We start from the raw sequence: 21975 nt of genomic DNA on the forward strand, positions 1-21975 counted from the left end.
TGAAAGATTTTGAACATATTAGTGCCAATAAAGAGATATACATTGCTCTAACTAACTTGGCTACGCTAAATTTGTAGTTTTGAGAAAGTTGAGTAACATGTAAATCATTGCACGGTTTTTTCTAAGAACTTCGACGGTATGCGGGAGCTTTTGCAACTGCACTGTTAATCAAGAAAAATCAGACATACGGGTGAAAGTGGATAGAATATGTGCTACAATTGACAAATAATTAGTAGGTCATCAAGCCAGCCAACTGATCCCATCTGTGCCAAAAAATAATTCAAATTTACAAGAGAGTTGCTTCCTCATGCATTACCTACCTTCAAACTGTCTCTAAATTCTAATAAAATAGAATCTCATGAAGCACTCATGTCTCTCTGGGTTTAACATATATAACTTGAGGATTCAGTCCTATCCTTACCCTCCAATCTCCATCTTCTAAAACGTTTTCTCTGTCTCTAGGTACTCTATAATGGATCGAAGGTCTTTGTTCATCCTCGTCGTTCTCTTCCTGCTTTGGGAATCAGCACCCCCCCTGCAGGTCCACGCTCTCAACTCCACTGATGTGCAGGCAGCAGTGACGGATATGCGATCAAAGTCCTACTACGGATTTGCCATTCTTCTGCAGATGCTAAATGCCACATCACAGCCATACCGAACGTTAACTTTCTTGATGCCTAGTGACTCAGAGTTATCAGCATCCCCAATATCAATAGACCATCTTGAAGATTTCTTGATCAGCCATGCTGTCCCAATGCCGCTCCTATTGAATGACTTTCTACATTTTCCGACAGGGAGTCTCATTCCATCTGGCGTTGAGAACAAGATGATCAGAATCAACAATCGTGGGAGAGCCAATTTCGTTGTCAACAATGCACATATTGTCACACCAAATATTTGCCAGAACTCGTACATTAAGTGCCATGGAATTGATGCAGTAATTAAGTATGACAATGGGTCTTCTATAAGTAGCTAAGTGAATCAAACATCAATCTGGTGGATTCAAATAAATTTCTTCGTCTTGTGAACGAATGTATTCCTATTGTTGTTTATTGTCCGTTCAGTAAAGAATGCTAAAGAAATTGTAATTGGATCGATTGAACTCAAGGAAACTCGTTACTGACATAGAATAGATAGCTTAGTATATAGCAGATAAAGGAATCCGCAAAGCTTCAGTTCTTCATTATTCATGCTCTTCAAGTGCATGTACAAACTTTTCTACTGTGAAGGGACTTCCACCTTTCAGACAGTAACCTTGTGTATAAGCTGACAGAGTTAATACTTCCAAGATGAACCAAAAGATGGAAAAATAACAGAAGGAAACAGACGACTAGTAGAAACAATATGACCTTTGATCTAGATAAATCTACGGTGAATTTGTTTTCCATGAGTTCGTTTGGCATCACCCGATCTCCTATTTCCTTGTGCTATTCTGCTTTCTGTTGCTGTCTTCTGGCAACAATCAGAACTTCTGGACAACTTCCTGGAACAAGAGTTAAATCCAAACTCCATATTGTTTTCAGATAAGCTTTCATCATGTCGATATGGGGAGTTGTAGCCCATCTCATCAAATTCCTGCAAACGATCAACCATAATTTTAACATTTATGATTTGCAATCAACCTCGAAAAGCATGTAGGGTTTATGAGTCATTTAAGACACGAGTAGAACCAGAGGAACACATCATATGTAAAACAAAATATTGTGTCACCTTGGATTTTGTTTTCGGAAATGGGGTCAAGCAAGGATTCAAATCCTTCAGGAACATGTCATCTGGACTACCAGGGCTGGCTGGTTCACCAGAGCTGAACTCCTGGTTGAATGAACAGATTATTATTGGAAAGGAAATAGGAAATGAAATCTAAGATCATTTAAGTCCTGTTGACAATCGCCATTAGTAAAATGACTTAAAACCATCACAAATTTGCTACCGATTTCTGTTACTTAAAAACTCATTGAAAACAAAATTATTACTCTATCGACTGATATAAAGAACGATTGCTAGCATAAGGTGTACTTACAAGAGAATTAGAGTATTCTTTGTCATCATAAGTTGGAGTTCTTGGAGAAGTGTCATCACGTCGAAGACATGCCCCAACTGAACCTTTATCTGCCTTCACCTGCTCAATCAAATTAATCAATATATAACATTTGTCAGACACCAGCATTTGGTTTCTTGAATACAATATGCATAATATTCCACATATAACAAAACATGATGTTCCATCTAGCAGATGAACATGATACCTCTTACAATACGATTATCAAACCAACTACCTATGAACTAAACAACAACCGAACGAGACTGAATTCAATGCACTTTCATCCTAAAGAATCCTCTAACAGTAAATTGCAATATGACATAGAAGGTTTAATTAAAGACTGGAAAAGGTTGATGGTAATACCTCTGCAAGATCCTCTGCAAGGCACTGAAGCTGACCGGTAAGAGAACAAACCTGCCTTTGAAGATTTGGGATTACTTGTTTTGCTTGCTTCAGTTCTGACCCCTGCTTCTCCAACAGCTCTTGAAGCTGAGAATTCATAACATCCGGGAACAAAATTGCGCTCTTCAACGATTTGATTTCTTCCCTTTGCTTCAAACACAAATCCTTCAGTTTATCCACCTGCACTTTCCAAACAACCCCACCGCCTCATTATCTAAAAGTGGCACCAAAATCCGCCAATTTATCACAAAAAATCAGAACTGCACTGCCTCATTGTTCAAAAAGTCTTGAAATTTGCTCCTAATTTCTTAATTCCTAAATTTTCAAATATCGCACTCTATTAATTGTCCAATCTTATAGCCGTAAACCTGTCGAATTTTCAGAAAGATCTTTAATTTACTGACAAATAATTTCAAAAAATTAAGCTTTAAAGATATAATTACAGAAACATTTGAAATTTGCGACAGTAATTTCTACTTCATAGATGCAAACATAGATTGAACAAAGAAATAATGCAAAACCATCAATATTTTGAACATAATTAGTAGGGGGAAAACTCACTTCTGTGTTCTTTTCTTGAATCATCAATTTAAGCTCGACAATTTCAACTTCTTGCTCCTTATTCAAATTCAAGAGCTCTCTCTCACTCCTCAACACCATGGCCAGCGTCCTGGTGTTCCCTTTTACCTCAGTCAACGCCTTCACCTCCTTTTTCTTATCCGACGAGGTCGTTCCCGCTCCTTTCCCAAACAGCTTCCTCCCCAGCGCCGCAAAATTCGATCCCGACCCGTTTTTAGCCGGCTTTTTCAATCCGCCCGCGATCAGATCCGACGGAATCACCAGCCCCGTCGGGTTAATCGGCTTGGCCTTGGAAGTCGACCGCTTTTCCATGAACTTTTTCACCATCGTGGAGATATTGGGATCCGAGGGCTTGGATTTGACGACGGCGCGTGAGGAAACTGGGAGCTTGAGCTCTGTGGAAGACGAGGGGTCGGAGAAGTGCGAGGAGGTCGAGGAACGCGCATCGTACGAGCTGTACCGCGACGAGGGCTTCATTGTAAAGCTAAAAACTTGCTCAACTCTTCTGCTCTGCGAGGTCTCTGAGGAAGGAGGGACTGAGTAACTACTACTGCTGTGCCGTTTGGATGAGTTTTTGAAAAGAAGAGGAATGGAGCAGAGTGACACGTGGCTCTGTCAGCACCGGGTGTTTTGCCGCTGTCTGAATTCAAATTTTTTTGCGCCACCCGCGCCGTCCGCCTTGGTTTTGTTTGATTGTGTTAGTTGCAAAGCCCCCTCGTTCCGTTTCTGTATTACGGAAATACCATTAGATGCCCTACTAGACGGTGTCGTTGCATTTCAAAAAGGGGAAAGTTGCAAACCAAGGTCCCCACAAACCCAATTTCAGATTATAGCTGTAAAACTGAATTCGGATTCTCTATATGAGAATTTTAGAGATCCGTTAATCTTGTTTGCTTCTTATATATTTATATATCGTACGATTATAAATTATTTTAAATATTTTTATTTAAAATTAAACACAAAACATACTTGATAAAAACTGACCGTACAATGTAAAATATAAAGACAAAATTTATGAATTCTCATTATCCTCGCTAAAAGATCCGCAAAGGATGCTGTTGGCTGCACTAGTGCGCTACACTGAATAGTCAAATTTACACAAAAATTCAAAACCGGGCATTATTTGCAGCCCCTAAAACCTTTGAGCTTTTATGCCACAAAAAAACCCGAATACCAAGTCTTCAGAGAGGAGGGAAAATCTCACGAATGTCTGAATTTCTCAACTGACCCCTTGATCCCAATTCGGAAACTATCAAACCCAATTTACAGTTTTCGAATTGTTGGGGGGTTGAAGAAGGCTTCTTGGATATATACGTGCGTTTGAAGTTTGAACAGGCACAGTTAAAGCAGCCAAGCTGGTGGTGCTGCTGCTCGTGAGCTCTCGCAGCTTCAGGAAACAACGATATGGGTCGTTCTCGTGGAAACTTTCACTCTGATGAGGACCCCACTCAAAGGTTGTAGTTGGTTTTCAATTAAAGTTCTGTTATTTTTTGTGTAAATTATTACTTGGAAGTTGCATTTGACCTTTGCGTGGTTAGGGATTTTGATTGGTATTTGGGGAAATTTTGGCATTTCAGGGTACATTTTGGAGCTTTAGTTGTGTTGAAATCATCGATAATTTGTTAATTTGTTATACAAGAGAACAACTGACTGTTTGGTCAACAGGAAAATGTGTACTTGCCTGAAATTTTAATCAATCACACGACTTGTAGGATTTGTATTTTCCCGGAAAATGTAGGGAAGCCCACGTAGCGAGTTATAATTTTGCAAATGTTTTGATTTTAGTTTTCGCATTTTTTCTGCCCATCAGGCTGCCTGTGTCCTATGACAGAATTCTTTACTCAATATCCGTTTTTGCTACTTGGATTCTACTGGTGTTTCATTATCTTTTCGAGACGTCTATTAAGTTTCATCTGAATACCAACTTTTGATAAAGCAGATCAAGGAGAAAAAAGAATGCATCCATTGGAGAAAATTTAGAGTCTTCAGCTGCAGGTACTTTCCCCACTATCATGTAGTAATCAATTGAATCCGTTAAAAAGAAAGATATTGCAAATGGTTTGTATAACTTTGCCGTTTCAACTTCTTGTTATAGTGGTAGTACGAGGTTATAATCATGCCAACAGAGAATTACTGTCTCGTCTTTGTTAAATGACATTCTTTATTTCGTTTGTTATAATTATCCAAAAAAGTTGTGTTTTCTTTGTTCATTCTTTATTTCATTTCCAATTTTCGAAATTTTGGGTGCAGGTCAGGGAACAAGTGAAGGAAAAAGGGATTACCACTGCAATTATTGCAATAAAGACATCACAGGGAAGGTCCGAATCAAGTGTTGTATGTGCCCTGATTTTGACCTGTGTATAGAGTGTTTTTCTGTTGGAGCTGAGGTGACATCCCACAAAAGCAACCACTCTTACAGGGTTATGGTTAGTATTAAGATCTGAGTCTCTTTTTTCTTATATCTTGTTAAGTAGAGTTCTCCGTGGTTTGTAATTATTTGACAAGTGATGTGAATGGAGTGTCTTGTAAGATAGAAATGAGTGTATCCCTGTTTAAGCAACTATCTAACAACTAAAGAGTTAGACTTCCTTTTTCTATGAAGTTGAGAACTTGAGAGGAATATTGTCATCTAATACTTTATCTTTTGACTTACCCCTTCAACTAATAGTATAACGTTTATTATATGTAACTGAAACTCTGTTCGTAAATGCTTTTCTAATGGTAAAAAATGTCCGGTCAGGTGTTTATTTTTTAGCGTATTTCCTTATAATATTTGATTTTTCTCACGACAGAGTTGTTAGTCTAGTTTTTATCCAGTTATGATGCAAATAATAGTGAATTTGGACAATGAATTGCATCCCTCCCTGCACTTACGCTTACTTTTGCATTTCCCTTTCAACAGGACAATTTATCTTTCCCACTTATTTGCCCAGACTGGAATGCAGATGATGAAATACTACTCCTGGAGGTATTTTAATTTGCTTTTTAATCCCTCAAATGAAGTTGCTAGCGATCCTTTTCTATTTGACTTGTATCCGGTTTCAGTCTTTTTTCTATACATTCCTTATTGTAGGCATCTGAAATGTATGGATTGGGGAACTGGGCTGAAGTTGCTGAGCATGTTGGGACGAAGAGTAAGGAGCAATGTATAGAACACTACACAAATGTTTATTTGAACTCACAGTACTTTCCTCTTCCGGTATGATGCAATTTTGAACAAGTCAGTTCTCATTCAAGTTTTAACTATTCACAAAAGTAATCAAGTTGTGGAATATATCTGTTCAAGGACATGTCACATGTTGTTGGAAAAAATAGAAAGGAGCTTCTAGCTATGGCTAAAGGGCATGGTGAGGACAAGAAAGGTTAGTGATAATTACTTCTTCTCCGTGTTTAGGTATTTTTGTTTCCTTCCATTCTGGACCAGTAACATGTTCATTAAAAAATTGTTGTCGTATTGCTAGATTTATGCATATAGGGTGGCTGATGTCATATAAATGGTCCTCATGTTTAATGATAAATCTCATGGAAGACACATATTAGATGAATTTCCGCATTCAGCTTTTATATATTTTTCTTCTACTAAAATAAGAAAAGCCATTAATTCTGGTGAATTAGGAGGTACATACTTTGTAGTTTATGTATTCCTTCTGGTTGTTTTGATTATTTTCTTTTTCATTTTATACTTGGTGTTAGTTTTTCTTATGATCAAATACTTGTGACTGTTATAGGATTTCCTACGCTGGGGGATCATAATTTGAAGGAGGAATCTCCATTTTCTCCTTCAAGAACCAAGTATGGTCACCATCCCAATAGATTCATGAGTTAGACTATTAGTACACATATGATACGTTTTAATTTTGAAATATTCTTAATTTACTCAGAGTGGAAGATACGCACAAAGGTGGCCCTTCTGGCCGTTTAATGTCTAGCATGAACTCTGGTCAGATAAGATCTATCCTTGACTCCCTGTTTATGACTTTATCAAATAAAGATGATCTTGGACAATTCTCAGGTTTATTCTTTTGCTTTCCTGTAATTCAGATGTAGAATCTGGACTTCGCTCTAGTGGTGCAAACGTGGCAGCAGCAGCAGCTGGCAACAAGAAACCATCCAACATGGCCCAGGTTAAAGATGGTCCTGGTGTCATTAAACTGGAAGGTGATGCAAAGTTTCCACCCATAAATTGGTTATATGTCCTAACATAATTCGAAACAAGTTTAAACACTAAGGCTAATAAAAGATGCTTGTACTCTGTCTGATTGGATGTGTGAGCGTTTGTTTTCAGGTAAATCACATGACTGGTGTTCTCTAAGATGGAATCATGTAACTGAAGAATAATATTTCTTGTTTATCGCTAACGTCTACAAATCTACACATCTACTATCTATATGATTATTAAGTTTAAAGAATTGGTGTGGGATCCATAATTTTATACGGTAGTGATGAACTCCCGAATCTTACTTGTTACTATTATTTCTGGCAGATCCTCATGCAGAAAGGAAAGGGAAGAAACCAAGTTCTTTGGGGAGTAAGGGTCCTTCTTTAGTGGAGATGAGTGGCTATAATGCCAAAAGGCAGGAGTTCGATCCTGAATACGATAACGATTCTGAGCAGCTATTGGCTGACATGGAGTTTAAGGATACTGACACTGATGAGGAGCGTGAGCTGAAGTTAAAAGTGTTGCGAATCTATGCAAAGAGGTAGTCGCTCACTAAGTTGCTTTTGGTGCATATTTATACTCAGATTAGTATATCATATCCATTCATTTCATGGAACTTGATGTAGCATAACGCAGGACAAGTGAACAATGAAGTGAAAAAAAAAAAAAAAAAGAATATGAACTTTAGTCATTAATGCAACCGATGAGGATTTCTGTTTTGTGTGTTATTTTTTGGCTGAACTTCCTTTTTGTATTTTTGATGTACGTTGAGTTATATACTACGTAGCAATATAACATGACTAGAAGTTGAGATTTGACGCAGCAATTATTGTGTAAAGTTATTGATGTTTTAACCTTCATGGGGATGATTTGTTTGCAGACTTGATGAGAGGAAGCGTAGAAAGGATTTCATACTAGAAAGAAATTTATTATATCCTAATCCTTTTGAGAAGGACCTATCGCCTGAAGAAAGGGCTATATGTCGACGATATGATGTCTTCATGTGTTTCCATTCCAAGGAAGAGCATGACGAATTACTTCACACAGTTATTTCAGAGCATCGCACTTTGAAAAGAATTCAAGAACTTAAGGTATGGTACTTGGCTGAGAACAAACTGCTCTTGGATATTAATCCATTTTCAGTTACCAATTGGAATGCGTTGTCCATTTTTCATGTAGAAGAGCCAATCTTTCCTTTCACACTATAGACGTGCAACTCTGATCGTAAAAGTTTTAGTGCATAGTATCTAAATCATGTCCAATTATTGGTTGCTTTTTCCACTTAGCTCATCACACTCTTAATCTATAAACAGTTGTCTTATAGCAGACACGCACAAATACACGTGGATACGGATGGCTTTATTAAGTCCTTTCACGAATCTTTTAATATAATCTTACAGGAAGCCCGAGCTGCTGGTTGCCGTACATCGGTGGAGGCAGATAGATATCTTTTACAGAAACGAAGAAGGGAAGCTGAAGAAAATGCTCGCAGAGCAAAGGAAAGTGGGCAAGTTGGTCCAAGCAGTCAGGGAGGTCCAAATTTGTTCATCTCCTCGGAGTCTGTTGGCATTGGCAAGGACTCAAATATAAGGCCAGCTGGACAAGCCACTTCAGGCTCTGCCAGCGAAATGGATATAATGGGATTTTATGGATCAGATTTACTGTCTGAAGCTGTAAGTATTCATTTACCAACTTATTAGTTTATCGATAAGCAAGCACAATTGCTGCTTGCTCCTAATTTCGATACAGCGTGTTCTTTTATACTCGTTATATTTGTTAAAAGCCTTTTTTTTCTGAAACAATCATCTGTGTTTTGTGCCATGGCAGGAGAAACGCCTCTGCAGAGAGATTAGATTGGCACCACCCGTTTTCCTTAAGATACAAGAAGTTATATCAATTGAAATCTTCAGTGGCAGAGTCAGTAAACGATCAGATGTCCATCACCTATTCAAGATTGAACCTAATAAGATCGACAGGGTTTATGACATGCTCGTGAAAAAGGGTGTTGCTCAGCCTTGATGGTTGACGCTGTTGCAGGCTTCTTGTTTTTGTTGTAAATTATGTTCATGTGTATCGGTTTTGTTCGAGAGAAATAACAAATTAGCAAATGCTACTGCTGCTATATCCTCCTCTCTCAATTTCACAAAAATTTCGTAGTGATATGAAAGATTGGTAGTCTCTGCTTTCCTTGTATTTACTGGTCAAGTGATCCTTCACTCAGAGTGCTACGTTCGTAATGATGTTACGGACATAGCACTTTTGTGAAAGCTCGAACGGTTAACATCTTAATGCGCCAATTCTTAGCTAAAGAGGTCTTAACCTTTATAAGCTTTACAATTACTTCTGAAGACTGAAAAATATGACTCAAAAGATACTATTAAGATACATATATAGGGCAGTTTTCAGAAGTTGCTATACAAGGCATGGGTGCAAAACCACACACCAATTACTCCTGCGAGTAAATTGAGCAACTGCCTAACACCTGATCACCACTGGATGACATTTACTTGGAGCACTTGGAGTTAATCAATCTATCAGATATAAAGCTGTACACCTTCCAATTCCATGATGTTAGAAACTTGATAGTTCTTTTCCTCTATGCCTACAGTTCGTCTTATCTACAAGAACCAGGCCCCTAAACCTTCCACAATCTTATCAGCAAGGTCAAAATTCTCGACCTCAGCCACGAGCAGCCACTTCTGTAGCTTCTGGTGCTTCACATTTCTCCGTTTTGTTACAAGCACAATCATCACTGCCATTGCCATCACTTGAATTGTTAATTTCGTCTTCATTACTGGTATAAGGCTGTTTCCGCAAATTCACCCTCGTCGCCTTTCCCGAGTCCTCATCCGGTGGGGCTAAATCCGGTGACTCCTGTTTCTCTTCAACAGCTTCATGTTTAGAACAAGTTTTTGCCACAGAACTAGCAGAGATTGATAAGAGCTTCATGCTAGAACTGATATTTTCAGATACGTATGAGAGTATATCAGGCTTTGCCTTCACATCAACCCATCTGTTCTCAACCCAGTCTTTGGAAGACCTAACATCCTTTCTCTGGAAACTCATCAGCTTCTCCTCACCTAGGATACATTGAAAGAAACATCACTCATCCCGATAACCGATCGGAAACCCAGATAAAACATTTTACCAGTTTCGATAGGTTTAAGTCAACTAAACAAAGTACTATCTGAAAGGTAAGAAACATAATTTAAATCAAATACAAAACAGTTTTCCATCTGAGAGGATACCGGGGAAGTAGACTTGTATAGTATCAGCCCCAGAAATGCTAACTCCTGTAACAACACCTTCCCACCAGCCATCACACCACCATGCATCAACTGCTACTCCAACCTCAATACAACACTCTGTAGAATCATTGAGACGACAGGGTCGGATTGTCAGGCGACCTGAGCATCTCATGCCTAGTTTATCTGGAGCAGCAACTTTAAAGGCAGGGACCCACTCCTACACATTAAAAAAAAGTGAAGGTCTAAATTCACTCAGAGATTCGTTTACACAAACAAGCCAATTACCAAAGGGGTGTGCTATCCACACACTCCTTTTTACTTCTCCCACACCCCTTGTTAATTTCTATCCTTTGATCTTCTTTAATTCATCCGATCCGACGGCTGAAAATTAAAAGGGTGTGAGAGAAGTAAAAAGGGGTGTGTGGATATCACACCCCATTACCAAAAAGGTAACATAACATTTCTTGCAAATGCGCATACTAGAACACATTGTTAACTTACAGGCAATTTGTTAATTCAACTCATACTCATGCATTCAAATCACTTCGAATAGGCGAACAGCAACCAAGCTACATAGTAATATTTACTTGAATAACAAAAGTGACTACAGATTTATTTCTGAGGTAATGTCAACAAAATATATACCAAAAAAATGTTTTCCCATGCTCCCGATGTTCTAATATGAGCCAGAAAATAATTCAAAATAAAGATCTCTAGAAGACCACATACCTCGAGATTGCCAGATCCATCTACATCTTGCAAATCATCATATTGAACTTTGAGAAGCTTCTGGGATGTCTGCAAGACCTGACAACTGAACCAACATCCTCGTATGCCACTATCTTGACAGAGCAACTCTATCTTTTCATCAACCTTAAAAGACACTGGACATCGGGGCTCTGAACCAGCAATCTTAACTCCCATGGTTGTCCTTGATAATTTTAATTTCAACTTTGGGTATGTTGGAACGCAATTTGGTAAATGATTCCCAGTGACCAAATTTTTAACACCAGAATGTCCCTGATTCACCTCACTGCTTCTGTTTCTCTTAAGGCTCACCCTCATAGGATCATCAGGTGCTAACTCTTCCTCATCTTCATGACAAAATTTATGGTACTTGGCTTTCTGCTTGGAGATGTGGACATCTAAAGAAGACAGAATTGCTTGATTAGAATACCCCCGCAATTTAGCAAGACAGAAGGGCTTAACCTTGCAGTCCTCAAATTGCCGAAAGCACATAAATATTCCAGAGGAAGATTTTTGAGCTACAACAGCCAAGCATTTTTCATAGTGCTTAGGAGTCAGAACTGTTGCAGGACCATCAACACACTCAGCACTGATCACCTGAACATGAGGTGTGATAAAAACTTCTCTGGGGTGTGGATTCAGAGTAATCACATCCTTGACTTCCCGAGTGTGGTGAAACCAACGCACTTTAACCTTTTTCTGCCCTTTTTTGTCTTCATACATGTCTTCCACGTAACCTAGGTAATGATGTTCTTCTTCCAAAGCCATTACAAATACAAAGGAATGGACCTGAAAATCAGGGTCACAATAATAAACATTACACCACGTATCAATGAAAATTAAAAAGATGCTACTTAAGGAAATAAAGAGCACCACTAAATGTAGAAGTAATAGGTAGATCATCCGATGCTTACAGAAATGGTAGTTTCATTCTTGAAAAATGCTGGATAATGCTTCAGCTGTTTGGCACAAATCCAGGCAACACTAGACCATTCAATGTCTGAATTGTGAATTTTCACTTTCCTCGGAACCTTGATAGGAAAGGGAGAACTCAGTAAAATGTATGTATGAACCCAAAATCCAGACTTAGCAAATAACAGTATGTGAATACCGTGTGATCAGGCAGAGAAGTTTGACGAGCACCGAGTCCAGTAATTGGCAATGGTTGTGTTGTTTCATCTGTTGGAGAATCTGTTATAGGAAGAGTAGGTTTGCTTTAAATTTAAACTTCCAACTCAAATGAGCATTAGTGGAGTGAAAAGTGACAACAGACCATACATGAATATAGAAGCATAATGCAATAACTGATCTTGGGAATTCGAAAACTCAACAGTTAAAAAAAGCTTATCAACAAGTGACAAAGAGGCAAACCCTGGTATGCATTCCAATCTTTGCTGGTCAGCACAGAAATTTCAACCCATAAGAAGGATTTTACCCATAGCAGGCTGCCCAACTTTCACGTATTTTCTAATTGAGAATGGACTAAATATAGGAACATAATCACCTCACCATTTGGCCCAAATAAGGTATTCATGATGCCTTATGGTAACATTTGGCTCATGTTACGATTGGAAAACACTAAATTAAAGCTAACAAAGATTAGAGATTGAAAAAGATAGATGACAAAGAAAGGTACTACAGCAGCCAGCTTACTGAACTTTGTTTAATGATCAATGACCTTTGTTTAATGATCAATGACCAAGGTGAACAAAATGTTAATTTCACAATATTAATAGATTAAACCTTAGAAACCCCTGTAACAAGAAACAAGCCTTAGAAAACCCAAAATATGGGAAATCATTATTCAAACCCATTAATGTCCAAAATAACTTAATGCTTCCAATTAAGCTTATCGCTTTAAATTTTCATTTTGTACAATATCAGAGGTTGACAAATTAATTTCCTAAACCAAAAATAAAGGCAACGGAACTATGGAAAGAAAAAGTTTATGCAATTTCTCCAAATCAACAGTTTCACATGTTACTCAAAACAGGAATTTCAACTTAAATATGCATGTTCGGCTACAATTTCACATATTGTGTTGTATGATACATTACACTCGCTACATAGTCTCCGTTGAACAGAAGCAAGGACTCCATAGCCAGATTCTCAATTCCTAGGGGTGTAAACAAATAACAACTTACAGGAACTAAAATCTTCCAAAATTTCACAGGTGAGAAACAAAGGCCACAAAATTAGGGTTTTAAGATTCACCGCCCGCACCTCTTCCAATCACCCCCAACCCATGAAACAAAACAAAAATGAAAGAAAGAATAAATAATTCACATCCCGCTAAAATTCCAAAATGTTCAGTGAGCAATCGTGGTTCTAAAAGGTAAACATGTAATACACACAAAAGAGAGTGCAAAACACAAAGAAAAAGAAATTAATAGGCATAAAATTTAAGGTCTGATATGGGTACCCATTCTATCATTAGAGGTTGAAAATCCCGTCGACGAACTCATACTAGCTCTCCCTCTCTCTCTTTCTCCTCCCTTCCTTAAGTGGGTGCAGTGGATTTGTGAAGATTGAAGAAGTAGGATGTTTAATGTGACATGAGAACAGGATGGCAGAAAGAGCTTATAAAAAAGGACGATATAGAGACACGTAACAGCCAGCCTCTCCTTTCTGGAAAGATGCTGAAATATAATTGGCTTTACATATTTCTTTTCAAAAAGTTGGATTTCGGTTTATCAAAGGAAACCAAATTAATACAGGCAATCTCCTCTAACCATAAATCACTAATGTATAGTATTAACGATTAAGTTATTGACTTTTTTTTGGATTCCAAATCCAAAATAATTTTCATTTCTAAGAGAAAAGGTGGCCAGAATACTCCCTCCATTCTCAAAACATAAAATATTTGAAGGGTAAAATTTATCTAATGCAATTATTGTTGATTAATAGGAAAGGAATTATGTATCAGCCCAGATATCTTCTGATTACGTTACATTCCTAATGAAAAACTTACTTGATTTGATTAAGAATGGTTTACTTGGTTTTAGAACTATCAACTATACCATGTGCAGAAGCAGGTGCTTAGAGCTACATGTAACATTCCTAAAGAAAAACTTAACAGTGGCAAAACCCAATACTGTGGTATGCTATAATAGGTTATTGTAAGAAATTCAAAGGCATTTAGCATGCCTCGCAACTCCCAATTAGATAAATAATGTAAAAGAAATTGCCTCACCAAAGCAAAGGCAAACTGTATGCTATATATAAAACTGGAAATGTCTTTTGCCATATATAAGTGGGACTGTTGTAAAACATGTTGGACAGAAATACCTTTACATATTAAAACTAAGTTGTTTCAAAGAAAGTTTCTTTCCCAATTTTTTTTCCTTCTTTCAATACTCTAGCCATCTGTTAATGGAAAGTACATGAGCTTAGAATCACATCCTAATGAAAATATAGCACCGGCAAAACACAATGCTTTGATATGCTAAAATAAGTTCTACCTAAGTTCAAAGGCAGGTTCAAGTATGCCCCTTATGCGGCCACACCCAATTACTTAAAAAATACCCCCTAAAGCAAAGGCAATATAACTCTTTATCATACATAAAAGTAGGAATGCCGTACAACAGTAGTTGGACAAACATCCTCATTAAGACTCTTTTGTTTGGGGAAAAAAATTATTTCTTTGTCCTTTTTTGCCTCCTTTCCGTATTCTTGCCTTCCCCTTAATACGTATATTTTATTTCTCGGGAATATAAATTATCACCATTCCATCTCTCTTAAGTTATTAGTTCTCAGTATTATACTCACATAATTAAAGCAGACTATCAAAGCAATTTACTTAAGAGCATATATCCAATATATCTCAACCTTGAGCATCCAGTAAATTATGTATTCATTAAATCAACTCCATACATTTTAAAACTTTGAAAACCTCGCATACCATTAACATAAGAATACACCACCAACATGTTTCAATGTTCAGAAATAAAATCATTCTAGTCTATATTTCACGTACAAAGCACACATACGGACGCAAGCACATGCACATGCATGCTCACTCACACTACAGAACCTAACGTACAAATTAGAGAACATACTTCCATTACTTTCAAAACTTCCTATGCTAGTATAGATGAAACCATGTACTCTTTCAAAAGTGCAATTCTAGGGGAGGATCTTAGGCAAATATCATCTCAATTTGCGGTTCCAAATATGTTCAGAGCTAGAACATTTAGTGGGGAGACAGACATGAATTAAATAAACAAAATTTTCATGTGGCTGTGGATAGCTCAACTGGCATGTAAACCAAAGTTGTTCACAAACTAATATAAATTTCAACAGCTTCTGAGGCAACAACAGACTTAACTAAAGAAATTCTGGATAAGAACTTCCTTTTTTTTATCCAGTTATTCACCTCTGATTCTAAACAAAATGAAACAAACGCACAACATTGAATATAATTTTTCTTAAAGTCACCTACTTGTGTGAGACTTGTTAGGGTAGCGTTAATATCAAACTTATACAAAAAGTTCCAATTCATTTTTAACTGAAGCATTATGATAATAAAAAAAAGGTCGTACCCAGTGCACAAGGTTCCCGCTTTACGCAGGGTCTGGGAGAGGTTATGATAATCAGTCTGCAAAATTTAAAATCCAAGATTCTAATTATAAAGATAAAAGATGCAATGTTGGAGGGACCTACTACTGCTTGCCCTACACTGAAATTTACATCAATGCAACACAAAGATGACTTAAGTCAATCTCACAAGTATCTCCAATTCAACCTTTACATATCACTACCCCTTAGTAAAGTATAAGTATAACCATGCTCATGAAATTTGTTATTCTAAACATGGTATGTCAAGGTCTTCTTCCGTTTTGACATTCTATTCAAAAAAGTATATTGAGGCAATGCTTATCATAACTTGTATTCATAAGCTTAAATCCACTCACAAATCACAACAAATGACGATATTATTCATCATACTCAGCCAATGCCATCAAAAATTCCATAAAGGGAACCTGAAAAGTGCGATATATAACTTAACATACCAGGAAACTCCGACCAGCAACGCCTCGAGACCAAGGAAGTAAGCCATTCTACAACTTCTCTTCTTGCTCTCCATTTGGTACACACATTAATGAATCCCTTGGACTCGTAAGTCTCCACGAACTCATCCGAAAGAACATACACCATGTGCCTTATACTCCTCTCAGTCCCTACAACAGCAAGGACTAATTCCCCTGATGCCTCCTTCAAGTAGTAATGGACCACACGGCTACCGCGCTCTTGACACAGAGTGTGCTCCTCCCACGACACAAAACTATGAGTATTCGTCATAATCTCTATATTAAGACACACCCAAAATCACAGAACAAGAAGCCCCCTTTTATCACATTACCTGAAACATCACAACTTCACAAGAAATAAGCTTTTTGGTACTCAAATAACAACCCAATGACCATAAAACCCTAACTTAGAACTTGGGTTCTCATAAAAATTCAATCCCATTGAAGAAAAAGCACAGTAAAGTTCAGATAAATAATAAACAAACAAATAAGAATGATAGGAAAGAAAACCTACCATTGCAGGTATACTCAGGGAGCGGAAATTGCTCAAGCCAAACAGCCTCCAAAAGAAAATAAAAACTGCCCAATAGTGAAAACGAAGAGAGAGAGAGCTAGGGTTGCTGTAAAACCTAGACCCAATTCAAAAAAGACGAATTGAGTCTACCTCACTCTCAGCTGGTTTCAACGGAAACAAACAGAAGATTGAAATGCCATTGACGGCGAGGACGACGAAGAAACCCAAAGAGCGGAAAAGTGAGAAACAAACAAAAGGTGGGATTTTTCAGCGGGTTGAAAGGTGAAAGCAGAGCAGAAAAGGAGTGAGCTTTTTGGTGAAAAGGGGAAGGAGGAGAGAGAGGGGAGGGGGGAGAAGGCTATGGAAGTCGAGGGGAGGGGCGGAATAACCTAATGTTTAGAGAGGGAGGGAGAGAGAGGGGCGGCAGCGGCAGGGCATGAGTCAGGGGTTTTGCAGAGCTTGGAGACCAAGGCAGCCCATGACATCTGGTGACCGGTGAGGGAGAACTGGTAAAAGCTAAAACTGGTAGACTACCATTGACTTCGGTAAGTGATTTAAGTTGACCAAGAAAGAAAATACCAAGTAATATAAGGTAAATGATACCTTTAATTTTCATAAAAAAATGTCTTTTAAATCAACTAGCTAGTTACTCTGCTTCGTACCTTTTCCTTTCTTGCCCCTCTATAGCTCCTCATTTTGGTCGATAAAAATATCTAATTGGATAGAAAGCAAGCTATCTTAAGAGCTTATTTAGGATTCATCGATGAAAATGCAACTAGGTTATAATTCAGTTACCATTGTTGTAATATAGCCAAAGAATTGTTTTAATTGAAATGCATGTACAAATTATAAATGACGAAAATTTACTTACAAGTAATAAATTAACGAATATATAATTATCATTATAATTTAGATACGACTAAAATCAGTTAAATCTAAATCAATAACTATTAAAAGTAAGAAATAATGATAAGTGAAGTAACTTTAATTAAACACATGGACATGCTGGTGGCTATCGCATAGCAACCCAAGAAGGAAAGGTAGCCGAATTGGGAGGATATTTTTTTAGGTTTATTCTCCATTCTCTTCGGATTCATTTTGTGTGGGGATCCTAAGGATCCTTACATTTTAGTTGTTTATCGTAAATCGTACGGTCAGTTTTCGTTAGGTACTATTTGTGTTTAATTTTAAATTAAAAAAATCAAATTATTTCTAACCGCACAATGCACGATGAATGACTAAAATGTAAGGATTCATAGGATCTCCACAAAGTGGATCCGAATGGAATCCAAATCCTTATTCTCTCATCTTTATTGTGGAGGTTGATTCTGCTTTGGTGGTGTCTCTAATTAATGATTTTTTTTAGCCTTAATCACTCTCTATGGTCTTGTCTTAGAGTGCAAAAGGTTGATCAAAGGGAAATGAAGTTGCAATTTGCATCATATTCATAGAGAGCTTAATTTTGCAACTGACTAGTTAGCCAAGTTTAAATAATATAGTGAGATGGATTTCCAAGAGCTTGCAGAGACTCCTCCTTGTTTAGTTTAAACTCTTTTTAATGGCTGCTCTTGAACCGCTAGAGCTAGACTAGTTGTTCACGTGTTTCTTTTATCTTTTTCTTCCATGTTACCGGAAAAAAAAAAAACTACAATGAAGAAATCATACTCTTGTATTTAAAAATTGATATATTCAATGAAGATTTGGTTTAATTTAAAAAGTGAAGGATTTTGATGAATTTGAAATGATTCATAGTGTATTTTAAATTTTAACAAATTATGTTTTTTCCCTTGAGATTTTGAGAAATTTACTTGAAAATTCATATGAAGATTAAGAAAATCCATTAAGACTCCATCAAACTTTATAAATTTATAACTCTTAAAAAATTACAGAGGTTAAAAGAAAGTTTGATAGAATAGAGAAAGATTACAAGATTTTCGTGCACATCCCACTCTATTCCCATATGTTTTGGTGAGGCCTTGAGGGACCCGATAGGCCAGTAGGTCCATACACATTGAATATTCAACCTCCCCTTATCAAAGTTATCTTGTTTTGAAGAGATAAAAGGCCATGCAACCATGTCCACAAACTTGGAATATCAGAAGGATAATAGAGAACGAGATATCTTGTATAGCTTTGAGACTTTGGAGTGAGAGAGCAGAAGGTGCTCTGCTTGAGAGCTCCCAGAAATGAAAATGTCTACACTGAGCTCCCAATTCCACCTCCTAAAATACCCCGTCAAATATCCTTCATATCCATCCTCAAACCCTAACTCATTTCTCATCCCCATCTCCCTACCAAAACACCCTCAACATCCAACCATATTATCATCTCTCCCTTCTGAAGCCACAAGCAATAGTCCTCCACCAACAAGAGCATCCGCTGCAAAATCCAAGTTATATAGTGTAACGCTCGTCCGGAAAGAGTCTGTCAACGATACTTCCACCCCAATAAACTACAGCGGAAACAACGCGTCAAGGTTTTGGATAATGGGAGCTGTTTCCGTAGGAGTTATGGTGGCGCTGATGGCGATGGACGAGCAGAAGGCAATGGCGTTGGGCCCCGAAGGGCCACTGATGGAAGAGTTTTGGGACAATGTACGGAGATATGGACTGTATGCTCTTACGGTGAGTACAGGTGCTCTGTATGCGACCTTCGCGCCTCTATACGAGTTGTTGAAGAACCCTATCTCTGCAATACTCGTTTTGGTAATATTAGGGGGAGGTATTTTCATCTTCTCCCAAGTGCTTTATGCCATGGTTGGTGTCTCAGATTTTAGTTATGATTATGGATATATCAATCCATGGATTCCTTCCATGTAAGTAAAGACTAATTAAGTAAAGAGATTACTACTTTTTTATCATGCCATCCTAGAGCAAGGAACTTTACTTCTATATATTACACTTGTGTATAGAAGCAAATGGGGAGCAATTTAAAGTTAAATTCTTCCTTGTACTTTTAAATATTATCCAATTTTGGCAACTAGTAATTGTTGGCATTTTGCTATCTTTTTTATTCAATTCCACAAGAATTCTCCATGCAAGACGTATGTTCTATATTAAGAAATGGTGGCGGTCATTGATAATGCATTGATATTGTCAAAAATGCATCAATAACATGTTGGTATACATTTTGTTAGGGACAACAAAATCAACACAATGTATTATTGTCCATGACATTGTTCAAGATGCATCAATAATATGTCGATGTACGTTTTTGTTGGCCAGATAGTATCAACATATCATCGATAACATCGACACCATGTACTGAAAAAAACATTCATTTAATAGCCCGACTACAACTTCCACTTTCCAAACTTCAAACAATAGTTCATCCTTGCACACATATAGGCCAGAAAGCGAGTCTATAATTAAGAACCGAGTCATATGTTTTGATTGAGTTTGAACAAAAGATTTTATGTAGCTAGGCTAGCTTTGTGAGTTGATCAGCAGCAAACTACAGATGAAATGGATAAAGGGTAACGGAAACTGTTGGCATACTGGAAAGATAGGGTTTCTCCGGGGCCAAGAGCCTCACCATCATTGACCAGGCAGTCATCGTAGTCATTGCGCCTGAACACTCTGGGATTCACCAGGCGGGCGGAGCTAAACCATCCACATCTGACGTGAATGTCGGATATGCTGCAACCTGAAACGCAGGCGTTGAGAATCTGAACCGTGTAGGTTGGAATTCCATTAGGAAGTGGAGCTGTTTGGCCTTGGAATATTAATATGTCGTCCTTTGAGCATGACGTGCCGATACGATTCATGTCTCCTCCTGGTCCTCCATCACCACCCTCATCTGCATCAAGTAATTTTATGCAAATTTTATCTGTCATTTCGTCTCCAATGTGATGATTGTACAAAGAGTTCTTATAAAGCCGAAATTCCCACCTTAACCTAATTTAGAATAAGCCATGAATGATTATTTTTTGTGAACTATATGTAGTTGTTAGGTATGACTTAAACAGCCTCTCTTACTGATCTCATACTTAGTTGTTCAGGTGCTAAAAATCTAGGTTTTTAACTTGAGATTCACTTACTTTTTCATTTATTGTGTATTAGTTAATGATAATTGTTTCTTACACATATCATTCCATTTCTTTTCTTTTTAAAGAAGAGGAAACGATAAACACAGGTCCATTTTTGTTAAGTAAACATGCAAGTGATATTGCAGACAAGGGTTCAAATACAAACTTTTGGATCCATGACTAAATGCTCAATTATGTTAAAAAAATATCTTAATATGAATAAACTATCTTTAGTCTAAGTCTAACATTAATTCTCTGCTTAGTAATTAAAAATATATCATTTATTCAAAATAAAATAAAAAATAAAAAAAATCTCATAGTTTGGTATGAATTGTGAAGTAGTATTATAAAATTATTATAATGGGCCAATGACTGAGCATTGTATGGGCCTCCTTTGCCCAAAAATTAATGAAGGGTCTCGACCCATGATAATTTTGGACAAGTCCATCACATTCTAAGACTGCATAAATTATGCCGGGTCAGAAATGAATCTAAAGGTCCACCGAACCACAGCCCACATGACCTATATATTTGATAAGGCCCAATCATGTCGAACCAAATTGATGTCAAGCTTTCTGATTTACTGATTTTAACGCATTGACATCGAGAAAGTTCCCCCTTCCAATATATTATGACAGGCATATTAATGACCATGCAAAATTCGATGAGTAACGTGGAGTAATACACACACACAAAATAAACAGTATTTAGCAAAGTTCCCTTGCAAATGATGTGGAAGTTGATAATTGAAGTATTATTGAAATGTTGATTAACGTGCTTATTTTTTATTGGTGACACATCATTTGGTTTGTCAATTTAATTTAAAATTTTGACCTCTCTAACATTATCCATTATCCATTATCCATTATCCATTATAATATGAGTAATGTACCGTCTTGTATTATCAGTACAAGCGTGGAAATGGGGTTTATAATTACCAGCTGACTGCTGCAATAGCTTCCGGCCAAGGCCTGTAGTGTGGTTTTCATTGGAAAAGACCTGCCTATTAATGCCAGCTGCTGCTGCTTCCCCAACACCTCCCAAGTGAATTAACTCCACAGCTGCAATTCAATAAATACGTACATGTTAATCAAAACCTCTAATTAGTAATTAATATTTCAAAAAATATTAGAAAACACTTGCTTTAGAAAGCCAATTAAGGTAATGCTGGAGAAATCAAATTTTTAAAACATTTTTGGTAGATCACATATGCATAAAAATTTGATCT

At 37.3% G+C, this 21975-nt stretch overlaps 6 protein-coding genes across 9 annotated transcripts; 3 read left to right on the plus strand and 3 right to left on the minus strand.

Annotated features, from left to right (window-relative positions):
* Positions 1–132: 132 nt before the first annotated feature.
* Positions 133–1130, plus strand: LOC126620924 (uncharacterized). Its single transcript, XM_050289245.1, has one exon. The coding sequence runs from the start codon at positions 473–475 to the stop codon at positions 974–976; it is 504 nt and encodes a 167-aa protein (XP_050145202.1). The 5' UTR covers positions 133–472; the 3' UTR covers positions 977–1130.
* LOC126620921 (uncharacterized) lies at positions 682–3672 on the minus strand. Of its 2 annotated transcripts, XM_050289242.1 has the most exons (6): positions 3005–3672; positions 2405–2623; positions 2021–2119; positions 1711–1812; positions 1350–1575; positions 682–809 (listed from the first exon to the last, which is right to left on the minus strand). In XM_050289242.1, exons 1-5 carry the CDS (start codon positions 3497–3499, stop codon positions 1357–1359), a joined length of 1134 nt encoding a protein of 377 aa, XP_050145199.1. In that variant the 5' UTR covers positions 3500–3672; the 3' UTR covers positions 682–809; positions 1350–1356. The 2 variants fall into 2 exon arrangements, with proteins under 2 accessions (XP_050145199.1, XP_050145198.1); XM_050289241.1 differs by lacking the exon at positions 682–809 and having other exon boundaries at positions 1104–1575.
* Positions 3673–4076: 404 nt separating this feature from the next.
* Positions 4077–9371, plus strand: LOC126620919 (transcriptional adapter ADA2b-like). The gene is made up of 13 exons (XM_050289239.1): positions 4077–4476; positions 4962–5017; positions 5273–5448; positions 5925–5990; positions 6096–6221; positions 6309–6384; positions 6751–6814; positions 6904–6962; positions 7064–7180; positions 7506–7722; positions 8062–8272; positions 8582–8854; positions 9009–9371. The coding sequence occupies exons 1-13, from the start codon at positions 4427–4429 to the stop codon at positions 9198–9200; spliced, it is 1683 nt and encodes a 560-aa protein (XP_050145196.1). The 5' UTR covers positions 4077–4426; the 3' UTR covers positions 9201–9371.
* Positions 9372–9522: 151 nt separating this feature from the next.
* On the minus strand, positions 9523–17256 carry LOC126620918 (uncharacterized). 3 transcript variants are annotated; one of them, XM_050289235.1, is made up of 7 exons: positions 16721–17256; positions 16189–16538; positions 12288–12367; positions 12091–12207; positions 11159–11965; positions 10430–10646; positions 9523–10261 (listed from the first exon to the last, which is right to left on the minus strand). In XM_050289235.1, exons 2-7 carry the CDS (start codon positions 16475–16477, stop codon positions 9861–9863), a joined length of 1911 nt encoding a protein of 636 aa, XP_050145192.1. In that variant the 5' UTR covers positions 16478–16538; positions 16721–17256; the 3' UTR covers positions 9523–9860. The 3 variants fall into 3 exon arrangements, with proteins under 3 accessions (XP_050145192.1, XP_050145195.1, XP_050145193.1); XM_050289238.1 differs by having other exon boundaries at positions 16189–16552; XM_050289236.1 differs by having other exon boundaries at positions 16717–17256.
* Positions 17257–18799: 1543 nt separating this feature from the next.
* LOC126620922 (uncharacterized) lies at positions 18800–19806 on the plus strand. The gene has a single exon (XM_050289243.1). The coding sequence runs from the start codon at positions 18907–18909 to the stop codon at positions 19537–19539; it is 633 nt and encodes a 210-aa protein (XP_050145200.1). The 5' UTR covers positions 18800–18906; the 3' UTR covers positions 19540–19806.
* Positions 19807–20013: 207 nt separating this feature from the next.
* On the minus strand, positions 20014–20555 carry LOC126620927 (TPD1 protein homolog 1-like). Its single transcript, XM_050289247.1, has one exon. It carries the CDS (start codon positions 20553–20555, stop codon positions 20163–20165), a length of 393 nt encoding a protein of 130 aa, XP_050145204.1. The 3' UTR covers positions 20014–20162.
* Between the last annotated feature and the right edge of the window lie 1420 nt (positions 20556–21975).

The sequence above is a fragment of the Malus sylvestris genome, chromosome 5 (assembly GCF_916048215.2).
Source record: "Malus sylvestris chromosome 5, drMalSylv7.2, whole genome shotgun sequence".
In the NCBI taxonomy this organism is placed as follows: Eukaryota; Viridiplantae; Streptophyta; class Magnoliopsida; order Rosales; family Rosaceae; genus Malus; species Malus sylvestris.